The following is an 18,836-nucleotide window of genomic DNA, read 5'->3' on the forward strand; positions in this document are numbered from 1 at the left end:
TATTTTAAGGATTTTTTAATATTAATTACGATTTTTTTTTCTTAAAAATAATAAATCTTAGACTTGAAATGCACTTCCAGAGTGATGCATGTTTGTTATTGGATGAAATGAATGGATATCGATGTTTATGAGAGGTATGGCTTATATGTCAGAACTAGGGCATGCAATACCGGTTTTACCGGTAAAACCGCCCATTATCGCGATTTTTAATTTACCGGTAAAATTAATATGTAACCGGTAATTTACCGGTTTTTACGCTTTTGTGATAATATATAGCAATTGTTCATTTAACGTCAAATCTTTATTATGTAGCCTGAACATAATGTAATATTGCATACATTACATATTGTAAGAGTGATAAAGTTGCTGTTTTTTAGGAAAGTAAACTTATGTGGCTCCTTAACTATCTCTAGGTTAGATACAAATCTTCATTCTCATCTTAATTATTCTGAATTTCCTCAAAGCTGTCAGCTTCTATTAGGAAGGAATCCCATTCCCTCTCGCCCCGGACCATGGCCTGAACCAGGGCCGGACGCGAGAGGTCGCCGCCGCCCAAAGCCTCGACGAGGACCCGGCGGTGCCCTTCCCATGCGGGGCACACCTGGACTGTGAGGTGATACCCGGGCGCCTCCTCACGACCGATTCGATGCAGGTACCTCCCGAAACAACCGTGTCCGGTGAGGACCTGCGTCATGCGGTACGTGAGGGCGATAAAATATAGCCTATGTTACTCGCAGATAATTTAGCTTTCTAATGGTGAAAGAATTATAAAAATGTCCCTGATGATGCGCTGATATTTCTTGTAGTATTTTTACAGTAGCGAAATAAACGACGTCATATAATTTTTTCTTGAAAGTAAGAACATACCATGACAAAGTCAAGTCTGTTTTCATTGATATTTTACCTACTACCAGTTTTATGGCACATCTGTTTCTGCACGATTTTCTTAATCTATAATTTTAAGATGGCGGGAAACAAATTAATGTATATTTGTAAAATTGTATTATAAATGAAAAGTACATACAAGCGTTGTAATAGCATGAACAGCGTGTAATTTTACTAACTTGACTCTCGAATAGTTTATATTATGTGTAAGTTTATACCTTGATATGTATTTTCTATTTTACAATTGTCGTTTTATCATCGAGCTTAGAATTATACGTTTTATAGACATCCATCTGACGCAGGTGTCAAAATGGCTCTGGGCTCTATTTTGGGCTCTGCAAAGTCTGCAGTGCATTTCAGTTGACAAGCTTTTTGTTCGGAACGTCCCATCTAGTGCGTAGTAGTACATAATACATCGATGGAGATAATATAAGAGTCAGTCATTACAAAAACGGAAATTCTCCCTTGAAAACTGATAGCTATCAACTGGTCAAAACATTCGATAATCCTAACTTTATCTCTGCTTGAAGCTTGGGTTTCCTAGGAAAGCGGTGCCGTCATATACCGGCCGTAATACAGCGGTGAACGACGTCACTAGAACGTTGTCTATGTTAACAAAATGGGGCGGTTTCCTAGAGAGCGGTAACTGACGCCGTAACTTCAAAAAGCGGTGCCGCCATTTGCATGACGGCTGTCTTGACGGTGTCAGATAGTTTGGTGAACGTTTTATTGAAAGCGGTGAACCTTTTTTAACACGTATTTGTGTTTTTTTTCGGAACAACGTCAAAAATGAGTTCCAACTCTTGGAGCAGCGAGGACGACGACATTTTAAAAGATTTCGTTCGTAACCATGTAAAAGGACTAGTAACACAACCAGGCAAACTCGATATCATAGAAAGAGAGATCCAAAGTCGAAATATTGATATCCTAGGTCTCAGTGAAGTTCATTGGAAGGGAAGTGGTCATTTTGTCACTGAGAATGGTAATACCGTTTACTACTCGGGCTTGAATGAGAAAAGCGAGAATGGAGTAGCTTTTATAGTACCCAAGCGCTGGCAGGGAGCAGTAAAGGAATACCAGGAACCCTCTGACAGAATGATGCTTTTGAAATTGGACACCAGACCAGTGACCCTGAATATTATACAGGTGTACGCTCCAACTTCTGCAGCCTCTGAAGATGAAATCGAGCACTTTTACGCAGACTTGAGAGAACTATTGCGAGCCATACCATCCCAGGAGATAGCTGTTGCAAAAGGAGACCTAAATGCTAAAGTCGGCGAAACGAGAAATGACCCGTTGAATGGAACCATCGTTGGTAACTATGGTCTAGGTAAACGTAATGACCGTGGCGAGATGCTAATGCACTTTGGTATTGAGAGCCAAGTCCATTATGAATACCTGGTTTCAGCACCACCCTAGAAGGCTTTACACATGGACAGCGCCGGGTGGAAAATACAGGAATCAGATAGATTACGTATTAATAAAATCTAGATGGATGTCATGCATCACCAACTCCAAAACTCTGCCTGGTGCCGACTGCGGTAGCGACCATGAACTTCTCAGTGCTGATTTCAAGCTTCGCCTAAGAAGCGTTAAAAAACGCGTTAATAAACCTACGTCCTTGAGTGGGCCCGCGTTACAACAATTTGAAAAGGAGGTAAGACCAAAACTCCGGTCTCTAGAGCTTGACCCATTTGATTCAAGTGACATTGACTGGATGAGATCTAAAGACGTTATTCTCACAACTGCTAAAGAAGTTAGCGCACAGTTTAAGGGTGTCCGTCATAAAAGATTTGGATCAGTGACAATACTTGGGACTTGATTGAGAAGAGGAGAATTGCAAAAAGCGAAGGTTCTGTAACGGCTTATAACAAGCTACATAAAGAGGTGCAAGCTGCTTTAAGATGGGACAAGGACAAACAAATTTCTGATATCTGTGAGGCAATAGAACAACACGCTGTGAAGATACAAACCAAAGATCTCTTCGGTAAGGTAAAACTGTTAACGAAGCCACCAAAACCAAAATCGTGGGTAGTTGACGATAAGCAGGGTAACCCTCTCTCCGACCTCAGACAGGTTTTAAACAGATGGCGAGAGTACTGCTACGAGCTTTACAGCGAAAACATGCATGAAGAGGTTGACAGGTCGTGGGATGATTACGAAGGTGAACCCAACATACTACGCAGTGAAGTGGAGGACGCCATCAAGAACCTTAAACACAAGGCAGTGGGTACGGATGGCATATCAGCTGCCATGATCAAACATCTAGGCCCTGAAGGTGCCGAAACCCTCTACCAGATTTGTAACAAGTTTTGGTACACTGGTACTTGGCCTCAGGACTGGGCACAATCAGCTGTGATCCCCCTACACAAAAAGGGCTCCACAAAGAAATGCGAACATTACCGCACTATTTCCCTCATGCCCCACTCTAGTAAGATCATGCTGCAGATTTTGAACAAGAGATTGGCCACCTACGTAGATAGACAGATTCCTCCGGAACAGGCAGGATTTGTGCAAGGAAAAGGAACACGAGAACAGATACTGAACGTACGCCTACTCATTGAAAAATGTCGCGAATGCCTCTTGTGTTGTGCTTTATAGACTATGCCAAAGCATTTGACTGCGTAAATTGGAAAAATTCCATGTTCAGGATAATGTCGGAAATGGTCGTGCCATCACATCTTATTTTCCTTGTCCAGAGGTTGTACCTTGTCGGGTCGAGCTTTGTGAAATTGGATGAATCACAATCTGAAACATTCCATACAGAACGAGGGGTACGTCAAGGATGCATACTTTCTCCGAAGCTGTTTAACCTCTACGGCGAGTATATTATGAGGAAGACGCTTGATGGCTGGGATGGCGGCGTCACGGTGGGCGGTACGAAGATCACGAACCTAAGATATGCCGATGATACAACAATCCTTGCAGCCAGCGAGTCCGAGATGGCTGCGGTCTTGGAGCGAATAGAAAGAGTGAGCCTTGAATTTGGCCTGCACATAAACCGCTCTAAGACCAAAGTGATGACGGTGGACAGAGCTCAAGTTTTAAGTCGATCAAATGCGCTCAAGGATTATGAGAAAGTGGAGGAATTTATATACTTGGGGTCGCTGATCTCTAACAGTGTTAACTGCGAGAAAGAAATCGGATGCCGTATCGGGATGGCTAAAAGTGCCATGACTAGCCTCGATAAAATCTGGAAAGACCGTAATATTCGCCGAGTAACTAAGATGCGTTTGGTTCGTACGTTGGACTTCTCTATTTTCCTGTACGGGGTGGAGACTTGGTGTCTCAGGAAAAAGGACCGCAAAAAGATCCATGCCTTTGAAATGTGGTGCTGGAGAAAGCTGCTACGCATTCCTTGGACAGCTGTGAGGACCAATGTCTCCATCCTCGAAGAGCTGAAGGTTGCCAAGCGTCTGCTGACTACGTGCCAAGAAAGGATCCGGAGTTTCTTTGGGCACATAATGCGATCTCTATTGCATAGCCTGGAGAGACTCATCATTCTCGGACAAATGGAGGGGAAGCGCGCTAGAGGAAGAGCACCAGCTAGATGGGTGGACCACCTCAAAGAGGTGACTGGAGGCCAGATCAGGGAGCGGTACATATGGCGCAGAACCGGACCGAGTGGAGAAGATTGATATACAGTCACGATCCTCAGCATTGAGGGAACGACCAGAAAGAATGACGGCACCGCTTTCCTAGGAAACCAAAGCTTTACTCGTGATGTTGTAAAATATGAAAACGAAAAATGACTCTTGTGTCTGAATAGATTAGGTTTATTTTTTTTTATAATTCACCATAGAATATCATTAAATATATTATGTGATAGGATTTAAGGGTCTGAATGCCGAAATTGGCTTGTCCCAAACAATTTTTTGGCCAAATCTATACAGTTTTTGACGGCGAAAAAGAAATATATTAATCTTGAACGTATTTCTGAGAACCCTGTTTTTCAAAACACGTTTTCGAAAAGTTTTCTCGATACAAAAAAATTGTAAACTTACCTCTAAAATGATCTTCCAACAAAAATATCTGTATTATTTATCAACGTACATTGATAAAAGGATCATGGCCTTATAAGCAATAAAGTTCTAATGTATAAGTATTATATTATTGCTTATACCCTACAGTTACGGAAATAAAACAGTTCATGTCAAGAATCGACCGGAACTAAGTACAGTCGGATACAAAAGAGTTATACTTTTTGCAAACATCTTTTTGTTAAAATAAAATCTACAGTAGAAAAATTCATTGTTTATAAAAATCGGTCTTAAATAGGCATAATTGTTTTAATAGCAAAACAAAACATAAAAACTTTTATTTCTACCACCGTATACTATTTCCATTATTAGAGATAGCATTTCCTCGTTCTGCGGCACCAGGATAGTCGGCCCTGGGTTGTCGAATTATTAGAAACTAGCGACCCGCTCCGGCTTCGCACGGCGCACTATAGTATAGACCATTACTTGTACCATTATAGTATAGACTCATAAACGGCTCATTGAGAAATTTTTACTCAAAAAGGACATTGCTCGTCGTCCATACATAGCTCGCCTAAGACCCAACAGGGATCTGTATTTACTCTTTGGGTTGTAGATAATATATATATTCGATTGAACCTAAATTAAAACAACGGACACTTATGAGAATTCTGAAAAAATGGAAACAATTTCGGGTTTTGAGGTTATAATCATCAATAAATCGTCAATAAAAACATCCGGTATGTAGCAATAACTGTCAAAATGTCAATGTTGTCATCTGTCAATTATTCATCAACTGTCGGTGTCGGAATTAATGCTCGTTTCAAACAGCTCTTTCAATCGAGATTTTTGATACATTATGGCTAATTACGGTTCCGGGACATCTAAGCGGACTGTGTAAGTAAAAATCATTATATATGAAGTGTTGAGAATACTGACGCTTGTCTGTTTCAAACTCTTAGAGTGCTGTTACACAGACTTGGCTGTATGAGTTATAATACCTTTGCCTATAATAAACCTCAAATGGAACCAAAAATTAATAGAACTATCAAGATGGAAGCTAAGGAAGGAACTATTTAAAATGTTTTCGAAATTAACAAGTGTCCGTTCTATTTTATTATATGTAATGTATATTATTAAAAGAGCTAGTAATTATAGTAAATGTTTCATGCTTGTTGGTTCACAGGCGAGTTTTAACAATGCCCTTTGTAATTTTTTTTTTAATTTAAGATTGCCATTTCATAATATTGTTTCCAAATTAATTATGACCTATCTTTGACTATGTTATTTTTACATCCTTATCTTGTTTATTTCTTGATTGAGGCATAGTTTACAAATGGTTATGTAAATCAAGTTAAATAATTGTCACTTAAATATATATTTATTATAATTATATTCACATATAATTATGGTCCTATTCATATTCCTATTTTTATTGCGCTCGATATAGGCGCTAAGCTGGAATAAAGTTAAACTTTTGATAAATAAAAAAATAATTTTAAAAAAATGTTTCGCACCCCTGGCCTTATAATGCAATATACCAAAAAAATTCAAATAATTCAACGATTGACTCCCTGAAAAATAATTAGGGTCAATTGTGCGAGACCGGATATACTTATGTCTTTTTATTCTGTCAGCTTCATACACATTTTTGAATAAAAATTTCTCAATGAGCCGTTTATGAGCATCATACTATAATGGTACAATTTTAAAGTATGTATGTGGTCTTCTGACAGATATTCAGGCATAAAAGTCATAACTTTCGAGGTTACTAATCGGATGTCTATGAAACCCGAAATCCATCCCACAGTGCGGCGTAACAGTATTTCTCCACTATTTGATGTATGTTATTGTATATATAAACCTTCCTCTTGAAACACCCTATCTGATAAAGACCGCATGAAAATCGGTTGCGTAGTTTTGAAGATTTAAGCATACAAAGGGACATAGGGACAGAAAAAGCGACTTTGTTTTTAACCGACTTCCCAAAACGCGGAGGTTCTCAATTCGACCGTATTTTTTTTTGTTTTTTTTTTTTATGTATGTTTGTTACGCAATTACTCAGCCAATTATTGATTGATTTTGATGATTCTTTTTTTGTTTGATAGTGTATATCTCCTGGCAGTCCCATTATCATCAAGTCAGGATCTGATGATGGAAACCCTAAGAAATCTATGGCAACTTTCGAAAGTTGTAGGAATACTTACGGTAAAAACTTGACACTCAGGTGTTTGCTTGATAGCACTATTCAACAGTGAAGGTTTTGAGCTGACCTGATGATGGCGACCAGAGAAGGCCGAGGGAACTCGACAACTGAATGATAGGTTACTAATCGTTAAATGTCAAGTTTTTACCGTATACCTACAACTTTCGAAAGTTGCCCTCGATTTGTCAGGGTTTCCATCATCAGATTCTGACCTGATAATAATGGGACCACCTTGAAGGTATACACTATCAAACGAAAAAAGAATCATCAAAATCGATCAATAATTGGCTGAGTAATCGCGTAACATACAAAACAAAAACAAAATACGGTCGAATTGAGAACCGCCGCTTTTTGGGAAGTCGGTTTAAAAGGCTAGTTAGCTCAGTGCAGGTGCACGCCATAATAGTAGCGAAAAGTAGCCTCTTTGAGGTGTGGCTCGAGCCACTATACGGACGGCCCGGAGGACACAGTGAAGCACACAGTCCAGGTGTGTCCTGCCTGGGAAGGGCACCCCGCCGTGTCCTCGTCGAGGCAATAAGCAGCGGTGACCTCCCGTGCCCGGCCCTGGTTCAAGCCATGGTCCGATGGGGTGAGAGGTAATGGGATGCCGTCGTCTCATGCATATGCTAGAGAAGTTAACACCTCTCATCCCAGCTGCTGCCATGGACGTGGAAGACACCACGGGCGCCGGGTGTCGAGTGACGTCTCCCGGCCACCGTAGGCGTGGGTCTGTGGACTTTTGGGTGGCTCATCGTCCTTCCGTCTCTTAGAAGACACGGGCCCGTCTCGGCGGCCGTTCGGCGTTCTTCCACGCGCTCCATGAAAACATTCAGCAAACCCCATTGGGTTTAAGTCACTAACAGTCTGACACTCCTTCACGCTGCTAACCCACAGCGGGAGGAACGAATCGTTTAATGATTTATCATAAAAAAGTCGACAATAACAACCGTTTTTAAGAATTAGTCAGTGGTAAGTTGGTTGTACCATATTTATTACTTTGACCATCTATTATGAATAATATACAGATAAAATTATTAATTTACCACATTGTCAAGTCAATTTGGGTATTGTATGCAATGACCAATGATTATGTATGCCGCAGGGCTCTCATCTCGGACCCATTTTATTCACTGTCTTTATCAATGATATCACAAATCAAATTAAACATTCACCCTATACGCAGATGATCTAAAGATATATCGAGAAGTATATTCTACATCCAATGTTGATCTTATTCAAGACTGGTGTCACAAAAATTCAATGACTCTCAAAGCATCTAAATGCTATCACATCAAGTACACAAAAAGAAGAGCAGAAGAGCCTATACACTCGAATTACAACATTGACGGAACAATATTGCAAGAAGTCAATGAAATTAGATATCTGGGTGTTATTATAAACAGCAAATTATCCTTTTCCTCGCATATTAACGCGGCAGCAAAAAAATTGTTTTTTGTTATACAAGAGTGCAAAGTTGCTTTTTAACCGCGGGCTCAATTTTGATGACCGAGCGTAGCGAGTGTTTCAATAATTAGAATCCTGTCCTGCGATTCTATAAAATTCGATCAACAACTCGCATTTCACTTCGATTCGTAATGTCATTTCATACTTTAGGGGAGGTAGGGGAGGGATGGGCACTTTTTCACATTTATTGCATAAAAAATTCAGATTTTACAGATAATCAACTTTTATTGTCATTTCTTATGTTTGGCTAGATAAAATCAAAGAGCTATCCTAAAAATTACAATCAGTTTCAACATTACGAGATATTTAAACGGTTTCAATAAAACCGTCGACACGTCAAAATTTTGTTTAGTCTGACATGCTTTAGTTGGTACTTACGTAGTGTTTAAAGTTACTTTTTGCTTTTTATAGGGTTTATCGTTTATAACATTTTGTCATAATAATTGCGTACTTTTTTGGGTCGGGGGTTTTTTTAAATTTATAATTTTATTTTATTTCATGGTTTTTTAAAGGAGCTCCTTAATTTTTCCTTCTTTTTATGATGGGTTCGCTATATGCGATCTCAGCCAAAGGAAGCTGTTTAACAATCCTCATGACAAACTGGCTCTGGGAGAATTGCACAGATTGAGAAACAATAAAGATGGACCTTTGTTGATCCAGGGTTATATATCATTCTAGGGTTTCATCCGCCACATCCCATTTCCAGCATTAGGTTCTCGTCAATTAGAAACATGAAGAAAACTAGTCAAGACAAATTAAACGAGCCCAAACTCGATGGGTTTACTAAAAGGCAGTTCAGGGTTACGTCTCCTATCTTCGTGTCCTAACAGCAGACCAGCTCAGTGGTTCCAGAAGACATTAGTATTTCAAATTTTAGATCCCACATATGCTTGCAAGTAAACTGAGCGTGTAACATTCCTATCACACCTAACAAACGAGCTGATGACCTTGAAGACCTGAACCGATTTCCACCAAACATAGCTAAGAACACTCCCGAATGACATTCCTTTTAAACAAAAAAAACCGCATTACAATCGGATCATCCGTTTGGGAGCTACGATGCCACATACACACACACACACAGACACGTCAAACTTATAACACCCCGTCGTTTTTGCGTCGGGGGTTAAAAAGAATGGTTTGCGACGGGAAATTCTTAAAGATTTAATATAACGAGCAATACAAGAGGTATCAAAAGGTTAAAAAATAAAATTAACAGCTGATAAATATGGAGTCCCTAGATCAAGTTGGCAACGGTACCTGAAACAAGATTCTATAAAGGATTTTTAGCGCAGATTTATAACCTCACAAATTTTCACTGAAGAAGAAGAACAAAAATTTACAAATTATACATTACATGGTATGTCCAAGCCTCCCTACCATAGGGAGCATTGGACACTTTTGAATTAGTTTATAAAAAAAAAATCGGTAAAAAAACTTAACTAAAACGGTTTTATCTTATGTGCACTGAAAACTAGAAAATAAAAAATAGTTACCTGTCAACCTACGGTGGTCCCGGTCATATTAGACTAAAATAAAAACGTGGGGCCCATAAACTATTGCTGTAGTACCTCTTCTAGAGGTATAATAGGTGTGGATTGCATCGACTTACTATAATCGTAACTGGAGATTTTGACAATCAATCATTAATAATAGAAAATACACATACCTTTCATTAGTTTTCTCTTTATAACGATCCGAAACCGCAACAAAATATTTAAGTACTTTTACGAGTGCTTGTTCTTGACAACTCACAGAAATGACAGAAAGTCTATGGATGAACACCGTTACCAGTCGGTAACGTAAACTACCCAATAAAAAAAAACTATGATCAAATCAGAATAAAAGGACCCCTTTATTCTGATTTCATCATCTCCCAACTGCCCATCTCTCCCTACCTCCCTATAGATAGACAGATTTTGGCAGATCTGTCAAAATCTCGACTTTAATTTAGTTCAACTTGTCAACACGCTCGATAGTGAAGCGCTAGTGTAGTTTGACAATGTCAATCACGAAACTTTAAGGTAGAATTCCGTGGGTCGCGATTGTCGCAGCCGCGCGCGACAAAAGTCAACCTATGAAAATGTATGGCACCGCTGCCGAGGGCCGCGACAGTCGCGCGCGGACGACGAATTTCGTGAGCCGCTCGCGGCCGTACGCTTCTCAACATGGTCTAGCGCTTAATAACATCTATAGAATTTTAGTAAAACCAGAATTAAATTGTTGACAATGCCGCGAGCAGCTTACGAAATTCGTCGGCCGCGCGCGACTGTCACGGGCCTCGGCAACGGTGCCATACATTTTCATAGGTTGACTATTGTCGCGTCCACGGAATTCCACCTTTAGATCGAAGTCGAAGTGAGAGTGATGTCGAAGTGAGTTGTGATATTTTATAGAATCGACATGCTGATCAAAAGAGCACAAGGTGAAAAATCTTTGCACTCGAGTGCAACACGTAACTTTTCATCCCACTTCATCGAGGAAATTACCAAATGCAAAAAACAAAATGGCGCGCACATATGAGTATCAAATTAAAAAGAAGTACCTAATTAAGTTCATTTATTTGGAAACTCAGTTTAAAAATGAAACGAGGTTAAAAATCTGTGTAAAAATTACTTAATAATTATTTTAAGGACTATTTTATTTGTTTAATATGACTTGTACAAAGTCACCTGGAATTTGCTTCTGATGTGTGGAGTCCCATATACCCTGTGCAATCTCAGAGGATTGAGAGTGTCCAACGAGAGTTTACCAGACATCTGGCGTATATCTCATCCGGAATTTCAAATAGGGTCCCATGCTACCAAAGACTAAATTTCTTTAAAATGAATACTCTCCATAATCGTCGCAAAATTCATGACATTCTATTCTTACACAAACTCCTTAATGGAAAGACAGATTGTAGCGAATTAGTTCATCACATTAAACTTGCTGTTCCCACCAGAATACCGCGATACCCAATCACCAAACCATTCCACATTCCATTTTACAGAACCAATGTTGGTAAACGCTCGCCTATGTCACGAATTTGCAGTGAATATAACTCTTTGTGTGGGAGCTCGGACAATTTTGACATTTTCCATGATCCTTATAATTTTAAGCGCAATGTAAATGCCTCATGTAAATTAATTTTTACACAAAATAGTACCTATTATGAAATATTACTTTCTTATCATTTGCCTGTATCGATTCTTCTCTTTTATTATTATTTTTGTTATGTATTTGTTGTTATGTATAGTTTGGTTCGGTTTAATTTTTTAATTTGAGCGTTGTGCGCACCTTTAATTAACTTATTTACGCAGGACTAAACATAATTGTAAATTTATATATGCGAAAGTTATTGTAAATAAGTTGTTGGTGTGCCTTGTAAATAAATAAATAAATGTATAATATCTATTTAATCACTATGGCTGTAAGTGATTAAATATTATACAAACCCTAATCACATAAACTTGGAAAACTTGATGACAAAATGATATACATATTTTTACGTACGTTACTGTTACAAAATGATTAATGCTCAATCCTTCTCCGTGTGAGAGGAGGCCTGTGCCCAACAGTGGGACGATAAATAGGCTGTAACTAACTAACTGTTACAAACTGTTTGACGGAGCTAAGCCCAGTAGGTAGTTACTTGATATTCTATTCTAACATTTCCTTGGAGTACGCATCGCGTCTCATACATCCGTATTGTTTTATTTACAGGAAAATCTTGGATAGTAATAATGAATAGCTGTATCTATGTTAGTAACCGTGTGGTCAGCGCGCGTGCTGACGTCCTCTTGCGCCCGCGCGCCTCTCCAGGCACCTCACACGCAATCAATATCATCTTCACGAATTGTTGTACCACTCAGACAATTCCAAACTTGTTATAACCCAGTCGTAATAGTGCAAGCGCCACCGCTGCCCAGTGATTTATTGCCAGTGTACGCCTCGTGAACTATAACAACGAATAGTAGTGGTAGGTACCTACTTCATCTATTTAATGGTTTTAATAACTACCTCTTAATTATCTAATCATTATCATGAACCTTTTGATTGTCCCACTAAAAAACACAGGCTTATTCTGATACAGAGAAAAGAATGAGCGTTAATCACCATGTGTGCTCTGGACGTATTACGTAACCACGTAGTAACTATTATAGTAATGTGTGGTATTGGCGATTTCAGACTTTGAGTACAGGTCTTCGAACAATGTCAATCCAGATTACTGCCTGTAATCGAATGCCCTCGTATTCGAGATGGACCTTACTCCCCTCGCTTTAACTACTTCAGCTATCTTAGATGAAATTTCAATTTATTGGAGTGGAGCTGAAAAATTATGTGACTATGTTAATGAATACATCAATTTATTAAATTTATAAAATACCATGAACGCCAAAACCGGGCCGGAACCGGGCCGCCAACAAATCGGCTGGCTGTGGTGGATTTAAAGCTTAGGGATATAGCAGACGTTGTAGTAGCCCAACTAATGTTTAACTATTACATATTAAAAAATCAAGTGCAACCATACTAATTACGAATAAGTACTTGTTCGTAATCCTATAAGCGTGACCGTGAAGATCGAGGCACCGCCGGTGCTCACGCCGCCGTTGCATAATGAAACAATTCTAGACCTTCGGAATTAAACTAACTTTTGATACATGGTTCTTTTCACATAAAGTAGGTTCATTTTATGAGACATGAGCTAGTAGGCAGGCTGCAGCTCAGGAGCTTGGGATTTTCCTGCTATCTGAGATCGGTAAGGGGGAATTGTATGGAATTAAGAAATACATTATTTCCTGTAACTGTAATTAGGTTCTTAGTTGAGAGTTCAGTTACATCTGTGAAGCAGGCAGTCACGTACGCAACAGTTTAGGATTCGGGTTTATTGTATTTATGCCCGCTGAGCGATTTTAGGACTCGACGTAGCTTCCCAAATGCAGCCCCAACCCATGTATCGCAATCGGTTCCGGCAGAACATGTTCATTGAACATGACCTTGGTTTTGTCCAAGTTCATCCGTAGGCCGATGCGTAGAGAAGATTCAGCCAGGTCGTTCAGCATCTGTTGTAGGTCCTGCAGCGTTTCCGCCATGATGACGATATCGTCAGCAAATTGCAAGTGAGAGATGTGTACGCCATTGATGTTGATGCCTCGTCCTTTCCAGTTCAGCGTCTTGAACATATCCTCCATTGCATCAGTGAACAGTTTCGTGGAAATAACATCCCCGTCTCACACCTCGATGCAACGGTATGGGCCTTGTTTGCTGATTCTGTACTTGGACGGACATTGTAGCGGCTTCGTAGAGACATCTCATCACTTGGATGTATCGCCAATCTACTTGAAAACGCTGCAGGGACTCCAGAAGAGACCAGATTTCAACCGAGTCAATGGCCTTCTCATAGTCCACAAATGCTGGACACAGGGGCTGATTATACTCTTCGGTCTTCTGTATAATCTGCCGCACTGTGTGGATGTGGTCTATGGTGCCGTATCCGCTCCGAAACCTAGCCTGCTCCGGTGGTTGGAATTCGTCGAGTCTTCGCGCAAGTCGGTTCGTGATCACTCTTGAGAACAGCTTATATACGTGGCTTAGGAGGGAAATGGGTCGATAGATCTTAAGCTGGGTTTTGTCTCCCTTTTTGAAGAACAGGAGGACAACACTCCTACTCCACGCCTCCGGAGTTCTCCCTTCAAACAGCACGGCATTAAAAAGCTTCTGGAGCTCCCCCAGTACGGGCTTACCTCCTGCTTTTAATAGCTCTGTTGTAATGCCATCCTCGCCAGGGGCTTTTCCATTTTTGAGCTGTCTCAAAGCGATCTCGATTTCGCCACTGCTGACTTCTGGCAGGTCTTCGGTGAAATGGCGTGTTAATGTGGCTCTAGAATCCTCATTTCCGGGATCAGGTCGAGATGCACGTGATGCGTATAACCGGCCATAGAAATTTTCCACTTCCGAAAGGACTGCCGGCACCGAAGAAACGACTTCTCCACTTGTTGTGGTCAGCTTCGTCAAGTGGCTTCTTCCAAGAGATTGTACGAACACCTTTGAGCCCCGATTCAGCTCAATTGCTCTTTCAATGTCAATAGTATTGGAGCACCGGAGGTCGCGTCGTACGTGCTTGTTGATCTCTTGGTTTAGAGCCCGCTTAGCTGACGAAGTGACAGGCGGGTTTTCACGTCGTTTCTTCATAAGCCTTAATGTCTCTTCCGAAAGCTTTGATTTCTTGACCTTACGCTGCATGTTACAGAATCTCGAACCTTTCTCCCTGAGGATCCGAACCACATATTCGTGGTTCTGGTTAACGTCTGTTGTGGTTTCCACGGCGGCAAATCGATTCTCCAAATTTGACTGGAACGTTTCAGATCCTGTCATGGTTTGGAGCAGTGTTGGTCGGAGCCTGGCCTTCATCAGACGGAAACGTTCGGCCTTGAAGTAGATATTCAGAGAGCCTCGGACAAGCCGGTGATCGCTACCGGTATTAAACCTATTGATTACGGCGACGTCTCTGACTATGTGCTTCTTGTTCGTCATGATGAAATCAATCTCATTTTTAGTCATAGTGTCGGGGCTTTGCCACGTCCACTTCCTTTGGGGCTGCTTTTGAAAATGGAGTTCATCTAAAAGTTGACGAGCATTTGCCTCCTATGATTCCTGCTTCCAAATCCATGGGATCCTACTGCCGATTCGCCGCAAATCTGTACTCCCACTTTAGCGTTAAAGTCCCCCATGACAACGGTGTAATGGGTCTTTGTAATGAAGTGGAGGGCCCTTTTTTTTTAGCGACGTTAAAAATCATATATCTTTCGAACAACCCGCAACCCTGGCAGGCCCTGGCCCTACTGGGCCCCTCTGGGGTTGCTGACATCTCTTTGAAGAGCACGTGGAACAACGTGCGCCATCGACACGGGTCTGTCGTCTAAGAAGACAGAGGGAAGATGAGCCACCCGAACTCACCGCCCACGCCTACGGTAGCCGGGCGTCATCTCGCGACACCCGGCGCCCGTGGTGTCCTGGTCCAGCATGGCGGCCGGGATGAGAGGTGCGAACTCTCTGGCATTCTGCCTCCTCCTTCTCGAGTATGACTGCTTCGCAGAAGGAGGACGACACATTCACACACACGTCGACACATTCAGACGATGAAGTGGAGGATATGTTTGATGATATATCAAGGGCCCTCCACTTCCCGAGGACACAGTGGACCACACAGTCCAGGTGTGCCCCGCATGGGAAGGGCACCGCCGGGTCCTCGTCGAGGCTTTGGGCGGCGGCAACCTCTCCCGTCCACCCTGATCCAGGCCATGGTCCGGGGCGAGAGGGAATGGGATGCCGTCATTATTATGCTTGTCATTACAGCGTAGTGGTCTGAGGCAGGTAGCTCACCCACTCGTCTTCTGCTTTCCATATGTACATGCATCAGGATCAATATGGTGCCTAAGTATATTGAGTAAGCGTTTAGAATGCGCCACGGGTTTCGTGGTTCGCAATAATGTAAGCAGGTACTGTCTAGGCAATAAGGGTTGAAAGAAGCTGGTGTATTTGTTGCGTTGGCGGTCTTGTTTATTTATGAAGCATGTAGTGGGTTATTTTGCTAAATAAGGTCTACTAATTGCATAATAAATCAGATCGCCATAGTATTGTCTTTGCGTTGTAAAACTTATTATGTACGTATAGGCATAGCTATGCTATGAATCACTGTGATGCATAGCCATTCAATCTTCTCACTTCCCGCATTTTTTTGCAAGCTGGTTTTTTATTTATTTACTTTGAACTTAGACAAGAGGAATGTATTCTAATAACTGAGTTAAAAACCCAGTAAATCCAATATTTGTGTCACCCTCCCCCCTCTCCCTCCTTATTGAATGTGCAATGACATGAAGGCGCGGTAAAGCCCCCCTGCGTCGCGAGCGCTGCCTGCTCACTCGGCTGCGGAGCGGCGCGCTGAGCGGTGTCGCGCGTGCACTACGAGACAGCGACGTGTCGAGCATGTCCCGCGAGAGCCGCCGCCTGGGGGTGCTGGCGCCCGCCGCGCTGTCCGCCTGCATGGACGCCTCGGTGCTGGCGGTGCCCGCCGCCGGCGCCATCGTCTCCACCGTGCTCAACGAGCTCAGCAAGGCCTTCATGCTCAAAAAGTGAGTAGGTATTTGTGCATATTACTTCCTAGTTGCTGGTAAGCAGTAAGTCGTAGTATAAGGTATTCCTTATTGATTTTGGCAATTGTTTATTTCGCTTGCGTTTTTTTTGGCATTTATTTCGCATATGCGACGACTTTTCCCCATAGTTATATTTTTAGACTAATTTATATGTACCTATTTACTCTTATTTGTGAGCATTTGATTGTATAAATTAAGTTTACCTGCCTGTTTATTATGTTTATTTACATTCAGAATAATAAGTGAATTATTATATACCTATAACATTTATTTATACAAATTAGTCAATCCAAAAAGTCAAGTAGCTGGTGAACAGATACTTGTTTTGACAAAAGACAGGTCCGAAAAAGGTATAAGACAGTCATGACGACATCCTCTTAGTCAGCGAGTGGTCCAGCCAGCCGCACAAGCGTTGTATGCGCGGCGGGGCCGGTTGGACCCAGCGTCATCTACAACATAGATTGTTTTTTTTTTTCAATTGAGAAATGATTTTGGATCTGCTGCTTATTCTAACTAAAGTAAACCTAAAACTAAACTGACAAGCCTTAGAAGAAAATAATTATCATGTCTGTGCTGTTGTCATTCTAAGAGCAATTGAAGTTTTTGCATAGTTAGTGGTACGTATAACTATGGGGCTGGTTTACAGTCTAACCAGACGCAACAATGATGATGATGATCATGACTCTGATGAGCAAGCCCTCCACGTACAACTACAAATATATATGTATAAACATACAAATATAATTACCTAATTAAGAAAACTCAACCCATGATGCCCAGCAGACCGCCCCTCATTTTTTTTTATGTCGATTGCCATTGAATAGATATATTTATCCAGCTTAGCCAACAATTGTTTAGGTCCCCCAAAGTAACAAAACTAGAGTAGGTAATACAAGTGTAATAATTCCTTACAAGCTAACGTCAATAACAATAAAAAATAAAAAAAGTACCTATGATTAGGTACACGCTAAATCATTAATTTAGAGCCAAGATGAGATGAAAATATCTAATATTTTTTAAATTACAGCCATTTCACACAAAGAACACTACTTACATGGAATGAATAAAATTCAATGAATTTCCTTACGTACGTACATACGTAGGTATAACGGAGTATGAGTGATGGTTTTAATGTGTTGATTCAATACACTTGCATCTCGTCAGGATATGCAATAGTACCGCAGTAGTTATTTACATTCTGTAATCGTTTTAGTACTTCAATAATAACAATGTTTACAATGGATTAGGTGGAACAGACACATTTTACAAGATCACACCGCCCGAACTTGGTTTCTATTCAAGACTCCCCATACCTACTCTTTGACTCTCTTTAGCTCCGTCGACGTTGTCAACAGACGTCACTATGATTGTGAACGACACATCTTGTATATTTACAGCTTTTTACTCCTCTTCTCTGGAGCAATGACTATATAATATTTTACGAAATATAAAAAAAAAACACATTTACATACATGTATCTTCTAAGTCGCTGCAATTTATTTATTTGAGGTTAACCAACAACTGTTTACACCTCAACATTAACAGCTTACAAGATTGCAATGCCTAAGTATAGGAGAATTAGCACTGAGGACCACTTCTCGTCGGTGGGCACAGAGATGTTTTTATTATTTTTTTATTTATTTATTGCAAAATCTATACAGATGCATCTCATGCTAGGTATACATTACTCTGTTAGGGTTAGATGTTACGCGATGACGACGATAACGACCCTATCAATTCCTACGAAAGTAACATATTTATTTGGCGCTTAAAACTATAAGAGATACACTGATTAAAAAAAAACTGCATTTTTGGCTATTCTCGGTTAAGAGAGATCATGCCTCCCTCTCGTTCGTGCCGCGCTCTCGCTTGCGGTAATGACGTCAACTTTTTCGTAATATCGAGTTTTTAGACTTTGTCACGTCAAACAAAATAAAAAAATACCACATATTTTTAGACTGTGCCACATACATAACTAATCTAGTAATAATCTTGATTTTACGCATTAGTAACCTAATTTCCCGAGAGATGTCACTGTTGTGCTGTTACAGTTTCTTCTGAGTTGATGGGATAGGTAGGTGTGGGCTATACTCAGGAACCTTAAGAACCCTACACTTAGCGTACTCCGTACATGCTCTTGGCCGGTTTTTATTCATTAGTTTAGAG

At 40.7% G+C, this 18,836-nt stretch overlaps 1 protein-coding gene across 7 annotated transcripts in view; it reads left to right on the plus strand.

Moving 5' to 3' along the window:
* The first annotated feature begins 12,281 nt into the window (after positions 1-12,281).
* The window catches only part of LOC110381712 (tyrosine-protein phosphatase corkscrew), a 47,382-nt gene continuing 40,827 nt past the window's right edge, over positions 12,282-18,836 (plus strand). For 6 of the 7 annotated variants that reach the window (XM_021342096.3, XM_021342099.3, XM_049837274.2 and 3 more), the window contains exons 1-2: positions 12,282-12,496; positions 16,398-16,649. In XM_021342096.3, coding sequence (XP_021197771.3) covers positions 16,504-16,649 — 146 coding nt within the window. In that variant the 5' untranslated portion in view covers positions 12,282-12,496; positions 16,398-16,503. The remainder of the gene's footprint in view (positions 12,497-16,397; positions 16,650-18,836) is intronic. The other variant, XM_021342098.3, reaches the window with a different exon arrangement.

The sequence above is a fragment of the Helicoverpa armigera genome, chromosome 1 (genome assembly GCF_030705265.1).
Source record: "Helicoverpa armigera isolate CAAS_96S chromosome 1, ASM3070526v1, whole genome shotgun sequence".
NCBI lineage: Eukaryota > Metazoa > Arthropoda > Insecta > Lepidoptera > Noctuidae > Helicoverpa > Helicoverpa armigera.